The 14,226-nt window shown below is 38.3% G+C and overlaps 1 protein-coding gene across 8 annotated transcripts in view; it reads right to left on the bottom strand.

Annotated features, from left to right (window-relative positions):
• Jade3 (jade family PHD finger 3) overlaps positions 1-14,226 on the bottom strand; it is a 157,956-nt gene that overhangs the window by 68,491 nt on the left and 75,239 nt on the right. For 7 of the 8 annotated variants that reach the window (XM_052733412.1, XM_052733836.1, XM_052733590.1 and 4 more), the window contains 2 exons: positions 11,158-11,214; positions 10,320-10,399 (listed from right to left, as the gene is read on the bottom strand). In XM_052733412.1, coding sequence (XP_052589372.1) covers positions 10,320-10,399; positions 11,158-11,206 — 129 coding nt within the window. In that variant the 5' untranslated portion in view covers positions 11,207-11,214. Of the gene's footprint in view, positions 1-10,319; positions 10,400-11,157; positions 11,215-14,226 lie in introns of those variants that run through there. The other variant, XM_052733752.1, reaches the window with a different exon arrangement.

Consider the following 14,226-nt stretch of genomic DNA (forward strand, 5'->3'; position numbering starts at 1 on the left):
ACAAGCTGAGAAAGAAATCAGGGAAACAACACCCTTCATAACAGCCACAAATAGTATAAAATATCTTAGTGTAGCCGGGCGGTGGTGGCGCACGCTTTTAATCCCAGCACTCGGGAGGCAGAGCCAGGCGGATCTCTGTGAGTTCGAGGCCAGCCTGGACTACCAAGTGAGTCCCAGGAAAGGCGCAAAGCTACACAGAGAAACCCTGTCTCGAAAAACCAAAAAAAAAAAAAAAATCTTAGTGTAACTCTAACCAAGCAACTGAAAGACTTGTATGACAATAACATCAAGTCTTTGAAGAAAGAAACTGAAGAAGATATCAGAAAATGGAAAAATCTCCCATGCTCATGATAAGTAGGATTAACACAATAAAAATGTCCATCCTACCAAAAGCAATCTACAGATTAAATGCAATCCCCATTAAAATTCTAACACAATTCTTTACAGACCTTGAAAGAACAATACTCAACTTCATATGGAAAAACAAAAAACACAGGATGTCTAAGACAGTCCTGTATAATAAAAGAACTTCAGAAGGCATCACCATCGATGATTTCAAGCTCAACTACAGAGCTAGAGTAGTAAACACTGCATGGTACTGGCATAAAAACAGACAGGTGGATCAATGAAATTAAATCAAAGACCCAGACATAAATCCGTATACCTACGGACACCTGATTTTTTACACAGAAGCAAATTCATACAATGGAAACAAGAAAGCATCTTCAACAAATGGTGCTGGTCTAACTGGATGTTAGAATGTAGAAGAATGCAAATAGATCCATATCTATCACCCTGCACAAAGTCAACTCCAAGTGGACCAAAGACCTCAACATAAAACCAGATACACTGAACCTAATAGAAGAGAAAGCACGGAAGAGCTTTGAATGCATTGGCACAGAAGACAACTTCCTGAACAGAACACCAATAGCTCAGGCACTAAGATTGACTATTAATAAATAGAACCTGATGAAACTAAAAAGCTTCTGTAAGGCAAAGGACACCATCAATTTGACAAAACGGCAGCCTACAGAATGGGAAACTATCTTCGGCAACACCATATCAGACAGAGGGCTAATTTCCAAAATATATAAAGAACTCAAGAAACTAGACATCAACAAATGAAATAATCCAATTAAAAATGGGGTAGAGATCTAAACAGAGATTTATCAACAAAGCAATCTCAAATGACTGAGAAACACTTAAAGAAATGTTCAATATCCTTAGCCATCAGGGAACTGCAAATCAAAACAACTCTAAAATTCTATCTTACACCTGTCATAATGGCTAAGATTAAAAACACAAGCAATAGCTCATGATGGTGGGAGTGTAAACCTGTACAGCTACTTTGAAAATCAATATGGTGGTTTCTCAGAAAACTGGGAATTGATCTAACTCAAGATCCAGATATACGATTCCTAGGCATATACCCAGTATTACTCAGCTATTAAAAACAATGTCATAATAAAATTTGCAGGCAAATGGATGGAACTAGAAAAATCAACCTTGTGGTGATATATTGTGTTCCCCAACGTATTGTGCACTCTAATAAAGCTTATCTGAGGATCAGAAAAAAAAGCCAGCCACTATAGTAAACATAGAAGTCAGGCAATGGTAGCACATGCCTTTGGGAGGTAGAGCAATTTCCTGAATCTATAATTTATACCTTAGAAAGAATGTTTGAAGAAGTAAAGAAAAATTTGCCTTGTTGGGGATTACAAATTGTTCCTTAAAAGATACAAAAAGGAGATTCTATTAATTATTTAGGACATAAAATAGGTCTACAAAAAAATCAGACCCCAAAAGGTGCAAATTAGGAGAGATCCATTACAGACTTTCAAAGATTATTTGGAGACATTTCTCATCTATGGACTGTTGTTGGGGTAAAAAATGATGAACTGAGTAATTTGTTCAAAAACCTTAGAAGGTGACTAGAACTTAAGTAGTCCAAGAGAATTATCAGCTGAAACTGAGAGAGAATTTACTTTGGTGGAAAAGAAAATACAGGATGCTCTTGTGGACCTTGTGGATCCAAAGCTTGATTGTATTTTGGTTATTTTACCCTCTAAGCATTCTCCTACAGGAATTTTAATGCAGGGGGAAGATATTATATTGGAATGGATATTTCTACCTAATAAACAGTGTAAAAAATTAAAAATTTATGTGGAAAAGATCTCTGACTTGATTTTGAAAGGAAAATTGAGACTTCGTCAATTAGCAGGAATAGACCCAGCAGAAATTGTCGTACCTTTAACTAAGGATGACACTGATAAATTATGGGCAGAGAGTGAACCTTGGCAAAGAGCTTGCAGTAATTTTTTGGGAGAGATTAACAGCAAATATCCCAAAAGTGATAGAATTTAATTTATAAAGAGAGCTGATTGGATTCTGCCTCACATTGTATGGGAAACACCATTATCTGGAGCCCCTACATTTTATACAGATGCAAACAAAAAAAGAAAAGCAGGTTACAAATCAGAAAATTTAAGTAAAGTGGTTTAAAGTCCTTATAATTTGGTTCAAAAATCAGAATTGTATGCTATTCTGATGGTATTAATGGATTTTTTGGAACTTCTCAACATAGTTACTGACTCTCAGTATGCTGAAAGGGTGGTCTTACATATTGAGACTGCAGAATTTATCCTTGATGAGTCAGAATTAACTTTGTTATTTATTCAGTTACAAGATATAATCAGGAATAGGAAGAATCCCTTATATATAATTCACATCTGATCCCCTACGGGTCTGCCAGGTAATGATGAGATTGATAAACTATTGATAGGAAGTGTGCTGGAGGCCTCAGAATTTCATAAAAAACATCATTTCAATAGTAAGGGTTTAAAAAAGGATTTTTCCATAACCTGGCAACAAGCCAAGGAAATTATAAGGAAATGTCCTACTTGTTCTTTTTACACTCAGACTCCACTACCAGCAGGATATAACCCAAAGGGTACTCAGAGAAATGAAATCTTTGCAGAATTTGGAAAACTGAAATATGTACACCACACCATTGATATCTGTTCAGGATTTCTGTGGGCAACTGCTCTGAGTTCTGAAAAGGCTGATTTTGTAATCGTGCATTTGCTATTAGTTATGGCCATCATGGGTATACCTGCACACATGAAAACTGACAATGCTCCAGCACATGTCTCTGGTAAAATGAAACAGTTTTTTGCTTATTATAATATAAAGCATATTACAGGTATACCACACAATCCTACAGGCCAAGCAGTCATAAAAAGATCAAACTGAACTCAAGAGGATATGCTATATAAACAGAAAGAGGTAACAAAAACCCCCATAAATAGATTACATAATGTTCTATTAACTTTGGATTTTCTCAATGCTAATGAGAAAGGAACAACAGCTGAGGAGAGACATTGGATAATAGAAAAAAATTACAGAATTAAATCAGCCTATATACTTTAAAGACGTGCCAACCTCAGAATGGAAACCAGGATATGTATTACATTGGGGATGAGGTTTTGCTTTTGTTTCTACAGGAGAAGATAAGCTATGGATACCATCAAAATTGATAAAGGTTCAATTCAAACAAGAGAGACCTCTTAATTAGAAGAGGTGATAGTTCATGATAGTTCAATCAGCATGATCACTCAATTTAAATTAATTTATACAACAACTGCTTTTCATTTAATCAGATATAACTTGTCAAAGGGGAACCTCCCCAAAGTTAGGGGAATGGTTTTTGTTTTTGTCTTTCAGGAGAATGTAGGCTAAGGAATCAGAAAAACACTGGACAAATGAGACTTTTGAAGAAAAAGGAAAAATCATCCAGAAAAAATGTCCCACGAAAAAGAGTAAATTGGCCTATTGGTATATCACATATAAAATTTTGCAAGTCTTCCTAAATGTTTGTTTCTGCTCTTCTCTACAGACACTTAACACAAATGGTCTTTATGTAGTCCCAGTTCAATTAAAAATTAAAGCTGGCTTTGGAGTTGGAGAATGGCTCTCTCCTTCTCTAAACCCAAGCATGCTTGTTAAAGGAAAATGCAAAATCTCTGTATCATGTCAGAAAAAAGAGCCATCTTCTGATATGGGACAAAAGAAAAGGAAAAAATTAAGGGACTATTCTATTGCCACTAATCTCAATTCTTTGATTCTATTTTGATTCTTTAAACTTTTCTTAAGGTATGAATTTTATATCAAAATTTATAAGATTTATATATATGTATATATAACTTTTGTCATGATATCAATGGTCATATAGAGTACTAACTGATCCTAGAAAAAAAGGCTTCGTCTAGCTTCCTGAATATGATTTCAGGTTTGAGTCTCATCAGTTTTCTGCAGGGAACCATGACCACACTTAACAGCAACTTTGAAGTCTCCAAAAAGATGATGGGGCCCCACAATGGTGATTCTATCAGGACAATGATAACACCACCAAGCTGACAAACACCACACAAAGATCGGCTTTGCACTACAAACTGCTCAGGACAATTTCGAGAAGACTAGCTGAGATGATCTAGCCTCACAGACTACTCAAGCAAGGACTTGAGACAAGCCCTTGTACTTTTGCATTATGCAGAGGCTGAACAACAAATAATACAGGTAACTCTTCCAGAACCTAAAAATTAACTCCCAAATTTTCTTTTCAGGATCCCCTAAAGATGTTTTCACTCCCAGACAGCAGGAAGTAATTTTAAGAAAACGACGCCCACATTCTCACAAGGTGGGGTGGGTGGTTTCTGGTCATTCAATGGGTTATGGATAATTGTCTTTGTTTAGGATTGTTGGTTACAAGTTGTTAATTGATAATGATCAGAAAAAAAGGCTAAACAAAGGAGATTAGATTTAGGGTTCTTGTTTGAAGAAAAAGAAAAAAGAGGACACAGATATAAGATAAAAGGTAGATTATTCAATCTACTCTGAAAAAAAGATAGAAATGATGGAGAAAGGGTAGATTATTGAATCTACTCTGAAAAGAAAAAAAAAGAGGATATAGATATAAAACAGATCATTGAATCTACTCTGAAAAGAAAAAACGAGGATATAGATATGATACAATATAAGGTAATTATTGAATCTACTCTGAAAAGAAAAAAAAGAGTACATAGATATAGGATAAAAAGGTAGATTATTGAATCTATTTTTAGAAAGCAACTACTTGTTTTAAGTATTTTACATTGGATTAGACTTTTGTATAATATATACAAATTATGTATATTGATACAAATTTGAGATTGATTTTGTTAGAAAATACTGTACATATATTTCTAATCTTGTTCAAGGTTATTGTACCTATACAGCTCATTTAACAATGTAATGCAAATTTCTAGTCCTTGAAAGTTATTATTACCAACTAATTAGGATATAAAGAAATGAAAGTTAGTAGTTAGTCATTACAATCAAACTTATAGTTATATTAGGTATGTTTTCAAGGTCAAACAGAGATATAGTTTAGACAGACAGGTCATTTCCAAACACTTTAGAGATCTACAGAATATGGCATTTAAGATGTTTTAATAACAGATTTTTTTTGACAATGAGACATGTTTGTTCCTAGCAGTACCAATCTACTTCAGAGAAGATGATGGGCATTGAAGAAACTCCTTATGGAATTACTTTCTTTGTGGCAAAAGTTAGCCACTGGGCAAGAAAATGCCCTTGCCTTCATTGCTGACAGTATGCTGTCCAAAATGGACAATCAGGACACAAAAGAAAGGACTGCTGATCCTTGCCAAGACAAGGTAGGAAAGCTCTTTAGAAAATCCTGCTTCACAGCTCAGTCTGTCAGATATTGTAGGCCTGTAGGCTGAAGATGGGTTGCCCCAATGTTGCAGAGAAACCTCGGGTGACTGTCCAGGCAGCAAGCTGTTTCTGTCATCTCAATTTTTTTAGAAATCGCTTGTTGGCACTTCCTGTTTAACTAGGTAATATTATTTCCTTCTCAGGTCTCTGAGGGAGTTGAAGAGTAGATAGTTATAGTTTTCCTTGTTAAGAAATTCAGAAAAGAAATTCACTAAAGAGGTGTAAAGTGTATAAGTTTGAAAGACATCAAAAGATAGTTTTGGTAATGCAAATTAGGATAGAAGGTAAATGAGATACAATCCTTTGGATTTACAAAAATAGGACAGATAATGGAAATTTTTCTCTGAATTTGTCAAATGCAAACTGATGTATTTATTGACTTATATATTGTACTTATTTTATATAGTTTTTCTTATATTAGTTATAATTTTTTTATTTTAGACAAAAAGGGAAAATGTGGTGATATATTTTGTCCCCCAATGTAAACTAAAGTTTATCTGAGGATCAGAGGAAAAAGCCAGCCACTATAGTAAACATAGAAGTCAGGCAATGGTAGCACACGCCTTTAACCCTAGCATTTGGGAGGCAGAGATCCATCCAGATCTCTGTGAATTCAAGGCCACACTGGGACAGAGCCAGGCGTGGTGGCACAAGCCTTGAATTCCAGCACTAACCATAGAAGTCTGGAGGTCTGTACAGACAGACAGGAAGTGATATAGCTGGGCGGAGACAGGAAGTGAGATGCAGAACAGAAAGGCATATAGGCGTGGGTATACAGGAAGTAGGTCTTTTTGGCTGAGGATTTCCAAGTGGTAAGAATGTGGCTGGCTTCTTTCTGCTTTTCTGATCTCTCAGGTTTTACCCCAAAATCTGGCTCCAGGTTTTTTATTAATAAGACTGTTTAGCAATTCATCTTACACAACCTGAGTGAGGTAACCCAGATCCAGAAAGACAGATATGTACTCACTTGTAAGAAGATATTAGCTGTAAAGTAAAGGATAACCATGCTACAATCCACAGACCCAGAGAAGCTAAGTAACAAGGACAGCTCAATGGAAGATGTATAAATCTCCCTGGGAAGGGGAAAAAGAATAGACAATGCAGGTGGAGAAGGTGCAATGAGGAAGGGGAAGAGGCAGGATCAAGTTGAGGGAGGTTGGAGTGAGAGAGTACTGGGAGAGACAACTGGAATTCAGGGACATTCTGGAGACAAGCTAGAAATCTAGTGCAATGGAAATTCCCAGGAATCTATGAGGGTGACCCTAGTTAAGACTCCTAGCAATGGGGTATATGGAACCTGAACCAATCATCTCCTATAACCAGGCAAGACTTCCAGTGGAGGGATTGGGACATCAACTCAGCCACATAACCTTCAGCCTATAATTTGTCCTGGCTAAAAGATGTGCTGGGGTAAAGGTGGCATAGAAATTGTGGGAGTGGCCAACCAATGATTGGTCCAGCTTGAGACCTATGCTACCAAAGGGAGCCCACCCCTGACACTGCCTGGAGAGCAAGGACCTAGAGGCTGGATAGCGAAGAGACCTAGGATAGAACCAAACATGACTGGTCAAAAAAAAAGTCAATGAAATGATTCCTAATGATATTCTGCTATACTTGTAGATTGGTGCCTAGTCCAATTTTCATCAGAGAGACTTCATTCAGGAACTGATGAAAACAGATGCAGAGACCCATAGCCAAACATTAGGTGGACCTTGGGGAATCCTGCAGAAGAGGGGGAGGATTATGGGAGCCAGAGGGGTCGAGGACACCACGAGAACATGGCCTACAGAATCAACTAACCTAGGCTCATAGGGGCTCACAGAGAATGAACCAACAACCAGGGAGCCTGCGTGGGACTGACCTAGGCCCTCTGCATATATGTTACAGTTGTGTAGCTTGTTCCTCTTATGGGACTCCTAACAGTAGGAACAGAGGCTGTCTGACTCTTTGTTGGCTTTTGGGACCCTTATCCTCATACTGGGCTGCTTTGTCCAGCCTTTAACTTGATATGCCATGTTTGGTTGATATCTATGGGAGGCCTTCCCTCTTCTGAATAGAAATGGAGGAAGAGTGGATGGGGGGTGCAGAGGGGATGTGGGGGAGCCTGGGAGGAGAGGAAGGAGGGGAAACAGTGGCTGGTTGCAAATACATAAAGAACTAAAAAAAATTATGTAGAATTAAAACCTAAAATATAAAATAAGGTGGGGATGTAGCTCAATAATATAGTACTTGCCTAGCATATGCAAAGCATAAGTTCAATACTTAATACTTCTTAAAAAACCTAAAATACAAAGTAAATATATATAAGCCGATATTAAAATAATTATATAATTAAAATTCATTTTCATTACTTATTCATTACGCATGGATGTGTGTAGATGTGGATGTGCCACACCTCAAGTGTCAGGGAAAGAGGAAAACTTGCTGGAGTGGGTTCTCTACTTCTACCATGTGGGTTCTGGAGACAAAACTAGGTTGTCAAACTTGGTACCAAGTGCCTTTACCCACTGAGCTATCTTATCAGCCCTATATTTTTTTAAGTCAGGGAGAAGACAAAAATTTCTACAGGATATTATCAAATATATTTGTTAATTCTTTCCTTCAGGAAGTGATTCCTTGCCTAATATTATCCCTGTATTTTAGTATACCAGTCTTAGTGAAAAGAACAAGAAAAAGGAAGAAAAAAAAGAATGTTAATACTGGAGAAACCTCATGTTAATCAAATGATAATCTTTGATATGTGACAAGAAGGGCTCTTCATCCTGTTATATCATTCTCCCAAACCTTAATTATAGTCTAATCATAAGACATATACAGACAAACCTAGACTAGAGGAAATTCTATTAAACACTCAACAGTATTCTTAAAATTTTTTTAAAGATTTATTCTTATTATATGTGTATGAGTGTTTTTTTCTGCATATATGTACGTGTAGTACATGTGTGCCCACTGACTGAGGAGGACAGAAGGTGTCAGATCCCCTGGAAGTGGAATTACAGATGGCTGTGAGCTGAACCTAAATTCTCTGGAAGAACAGCCAGTGTTCTTAATTGTGAGCCATCTTTCCAGTCCCCTCCAGTCCAGTTTTTGTGTATTATATTCCCTAAGTTTTTCCTGTATGGTAGACACTTATGAAAAATACCCTGACATTCTACCAGGCCCACAAAGATCCCTGACAAAAAAAGATGAAACGTGACTACTGAGAAAGGAAGAAATGCTCTCTGATGGATACCTTGAAAAATAATCCCCATCAGTTAATCTATTTCTGTTAGAATGAGTAGAACCTATGACTTGCTTCTAACCATAGACTATGGCAAATGTTTTAGAAGATAAAACAATTTTTAAAGAAATGTTGATGTCACTGTCATTATTATGTCATATAAAATTTCATCTTAGCATATGAGAGAGAAAGATTCTCTTTGCTGCCTCTGAGAAATTGGCCCTGTTGTGAGAGAAGGCCAAATTGCAAGAAACTATAAAATCCTTTAGGAACTGAGTGCTTTCTGTCAAAAGACTACAGGAAAACAAGAATCTCGAGTCTTTTAGCTTCAAGGAAAGGAATTCAGCCCATAACTTGAAAGTAAATTCTTTTCTAATCCCTAGTGAGAACATCCAAGTAAGCACAGAGATCGTAGCCCTGAAAGACTATGAACACAGAATCTAGTCACATTTAGTATAGACTCCTGACTCACAGAAATTGAGATAATAAATGTAAACTATTTTAAGCCATTAATCTTGTGATTATTTGCAATGCAGAAACAGGCAACTAATGCACTCTCTTCTTCCTTTCTAGCTAAAGAAGTTTATTCTTAGTGAAAATGAAGGAGCATAGAATCAATTTTTCACAATTTAATTTCCACCAAGGAAAGTCTGTATGATCCAAGAAGGCAAGTACAATTTTGATAGCTTGATATTCTTGGGGCAGATGACCAGCATCAGAGAAGTGAACTTTTTTTTCTAGTCTAGTAGTATTTCAAAAGCTGTTAGGACTCAGTCCTTCCCTCTCCACACACCATCTCTTGAACCTATCCCTTCTTGCACTATCTCCCACCCTCTAAAATAACGTTTCAACACTAGGCTATAAGAGCTTGGGAGCCTTCACAGATCTCCAAGTCTAGCTCTCTTTGATTTCCTGGCTAGGGGAAGCTATACTATAAAGCTGGGAACTTTTTCTTCAAATGAAATCAGTGTAAAAATTACCATTCTCGCCGGGCGGTGGTGGCGCACACCTTTAATCCCAGCACTCGGGAGGCAGAGCCAGGAGGATCTCTGTGAGTTCGAGGCCAGCCTGGTCTCCAAAGCGAGTTCCAGGAAAGGCGCAAAGCTACACAGAGAAACCCTGTCTCGAAAAACCAAAAAAAAAAAAAAATTACCATTCTCATAAAGGAGAAAAGAAATGAAATATTTCTTGGAAGATAAGCAATCATTAGAAAATGAGCCTAAATGGTATATATTTCCTTGCACATTTTCAAATTCTGGGTATTGTAAGTATGTTGGCAGGAGATAGATACTAGTTAAGTGTAAAATTGAATATCTAATCTCACCTCAGCAGACTTCTTATGTTCCTTAGGATTTTTTGACTTCTTCCTATACATTGAGCTAGAAGTAAAGGAAGTGGAAGGACCTGCAAAAGATAATTAGAAAAAATACTGAAACGTATTACCCACTACTCTAACTAAATGCCAACTAACTAGATACATGAAAGACAGGAGACCAGAAATCTCATACTACTGAAGAAAGTATTCAATTGTACCCAAGAGAGAGTCTTGATGGAGTTTAATGTTTATTAGTGACCATCGAGACTACAAAAGCTTTAATAATGGCTGTGAAGATTCAACTTGGTGTAATCATACCTCATAATATTTTGGAATAACCCAATTCATATTCTGCCTGGAGAAAAAGATCTACCAACAAAACAAAACACCCTCCCCCCCCCAAAAAAAAACATAGAAAAACTAAGAATGTGGAACAAATAATCTTGTAGCACTTCCCTAAAAGGTATTGTTAAGGCTTTAAACAAATCAATGACTGACCCACAACCAAACATTTAGCACTGTAGTTATAATCAAAATCAGGATTTACAGTTTACATTCTCAATACTTTTTTCTTCCTTTCTAGAGAAGTTCTATTAAAGCATTGGTAGACTTAGCTTTTGTTATAATTAAATTTAAAGTAAAAATCAAAGTGTTATATGAAACATAAAACCAATTCTTCTACTCAATTTATACATTTCTAATGAAATTAAATGATAAAATGGATCTTGACCTTTCCTTCTCAAAAACATTTTAAATGTTGGAGGAAGCATGAAACAATTTATTCTTAAGTCAAAGAAGAGATCCTCAAGAGGCAAAGATACACAGGTTACTAGCTAGTTCTACTCACACTCATCTGAACTCTCACTGCTGCTGAGAGGTCTCTGACGTTTCATCATGGTGCATCCTGGGAAAAAGAACAACACTGAGTGAAATGATCAATATACACTTGTCCTAGAGGTCAGTCAACACTGTCCCACATTCAGAGGCTGACATCAAAGAACTGCTATGAATTCAAAGCCAGCCTAGATTATAATAGCGAGACCACCCCAACAAACCAATACAAAGTATGCCCAAGGTTGAGTGAGGCCATAACATTAGTCCAAACTACAGACACTGAGTGGTACACTGCTGGCTAGAGTCAAATTAAGGGGGTGTCAGCTAGGCTATCTCCAGTCAGAGACCCCAATAAGAACATGAAGACATAGCTTTCAAGGGCCTAGGCTGAAAGGCATAAAAAACAGATGGCTGAAGGAAGCACACCTATCCTTTAAGAGAATGACCATGACCACACAGCCTTTCCTCCTGCCCCATTTCCCTTTTCCTTGTTCCCATTTCCCAAATAAGAAGCCTAATCTAAAATATCTCTATGTACACAGTGAAGTTTTCTTATAAAAAGTTCCAATATTGTGAAGCTTTGGACTATATCTTCTTAATGCTTCAAGTGTCCTTCCCTGAGTGTTGCTAATAACAGATTAAAAGGGACCATCACCTTTCTGGGAACACACTCACACTAGACTTAAGGAAGATACAAACACTTGAAATGAGAGAGTGGAACATTTGGCTTCAGGTCATGGTGTTAGTGGTGTTGAACAGCACGGGACAAATTAAAAATGGGTGATGCTGAGGAAGGCAAGAAGATTTTTGTTCAGAAGTGTGGGATTCAAGCATAAGATTGGCCTAAATCTCCATGGTCTGTTTGGGAGGAAGACAGGTCTGCTGGTTTCTCTTACACAGATGCCAACAAGAACAAATGTATCACCCAGGGAGAGAATACACACTGATGGAGTATTTGGAGAATTCCAAAAGGATATACCTGAAACAAAAGTGATCTAGGATTAAGAAGGGAGAAAGGAGAGACCTAATAGCTTATCCTAAAAAGGCTACTAACGAGAAACACCAATGTCTGATTTATTACAAAATGAACGTCTCATGGCTTTTAATGTGTACCATAATTTAATTCATACACCAGAATTCATATCATAAATGTCTAACAATGTTTTTGTTGGACCGTCCTGATTTAAATAAAATTGACTTGTAGTAAAGTGGATATGATCTTTCTAAAAACAAAAATTTCAGTTGGCATAAATACTGTCACTGCTTTCCCTTTCTCAAGATAGGGCTGGACTTAATTAGCAATGTTCAACTTTCCACAAAGATGGGGTGTTACCTCAAAAGCTACTGAAAGGTTTTATACTTAGATTTATATAATTGACATTTGATTGTGTTTAAACACTGGGAAAATTCTCACTGTCTCTGAACAAAGCAGAAGTTACCTGTCTTTCAGTTTGTTCTCTGGCCTGTTACAGACAGTGGTTAAACATCAGGAAGTAATTGTCTATTCTTAACAATGCCAATTAAATTAGAATTCCCGATCCTGCCCCGGACTTCCCTTCTGGAGCACAGGTGAGTGCTCTAGCTGGGCCAGGACCCCATCCCTGGGCACCAGCTACTCCTGGGAAGACCTGCCCAACTTGGCCCCAGGTTCTGGCCACTGGGCAGGTTCCCTTCTAGCCCCACCGGGAAGGATCCCCTTCTCCAAGATCCCTGGCAGACCCTGCAATCTCCACGCCCTGGCCCCACGCCCATCTGTCTGAGACCCCAGCCTCTTCCTGAGACTTAGAGGCTGGCCCCCAGCTCCCATCCTGCCCCGGACTTCACTTCTGGAGGGGGGAGAGAGAGGGGGAGAGAGGGGGAGGGAGAGAAGTGGAGAGGGGGGAGGAGGAGAGAGGGGGGAGGGGGAAGGGAAGGGGAGGGAGAGAGAGTGAGGGGGAGAGGGGGGAGAGAGAGAGAGGGAGAGGGAGGGAGAGAGAGAGAGAGGGAGGGAGAGAGGGAGGGAGGGAGGGAGAGGGAGAGAGGGAGAGAGGGAGAGAGGGAGAGAGGGAGAGAGGGAGAGAGGGAGAGAGGGAGAGAGGGAGAGAGGGAGAGAGGGAGAGAGGGAGAGAGAGAGAGAGAGAGAGAGAGAGAGAGAGAGAGAGAGAGAGAGAGAGAGGGAGGGAGGGAGGAGCTCACATCCTGCCATGGACTTCTCTTCTGGAGAAGAGCTCCCATCCTGCCCTGGAGTTCCCATTTGGACAAGAGAGCTCCCATCTGGACAAGAGAGAGACTTCCTGAATCTGTCAGCTCTGTCTGAACCAAGTGTGCTGATAAGGCCAAGAAAGAACCACAAGGAGATGGGCAGATGTCAAGGCAGAAATACATACAACAAAATGAATAGCAATACAGCATCACCAGAACCTAGCCCTCCTCCAACACCTAGTCCTGAACATCAGAAATTGGAAGAAGCAGAAGAAAACAGCCTTATGAATGACATCATGAAGAAGGTAGACGCTTGTGTAGAGGAAAAGACAAAAAAATGGGAAGAACGCTGTAAACAACTAGAAGAAAGGGCAAACAAATTAGAAGAAATCAATAAAGTCCTGGAAGAAAACAATAAAGTACTGAAAGAAAATCAAGAAAAAGCAATGAAACAAATGAAGGAAACAGTCCAAGACCTGAAAAGGGAAATAGAAAAAATGAAGAAGACACAAACAGAGGGAATGCTGGAAATAGAAAATCTGAGTAAACGATCGGGAACTTCAGATGCAAGTATAATCAACAGAATGCAAGAGATGGAAGAGAGGATCTCTGGCGTTGAAGATACAGTAGAAGAAATAGATTCATCAGTCAATGAAAACACTAAAGCCAACAAAGTCATGAACCAAAATGTCCAAGAAATTGGGGACACCATGAAAAGACCAAACCTACGAATAATAGGAGTAGAAGAAGGAGAAGAATACCAATTCAAGGGCACAGAAAATATATTCAACAAGATCATAGAAGAAAACTTTCCCAACTTAAAGAAGGAAATGCCTATGAAGATACAAGAAGCCTATAGAACACAAAACAGATTAGACCCCCCAAAAAAGTCCCCTCGCCA

Source organism: Peromyscus californicus, unplaced genomic scaffold (assembly GCF_007827085.1).
Source record: "Peromyscus californicus insignis strain IS unplaced genomic scaffold, ASM782708v3 Scaffold_10__1_contigs__length_136768540, whole genome shotgun sequence".
Taxonomy (NCBI): domain Eukaryota; kingdom Metazoa; phylum Chordata; class Mammalia; order Rodentia; family Cricetidae; genus Peromyscus; species Peromyscus californicus.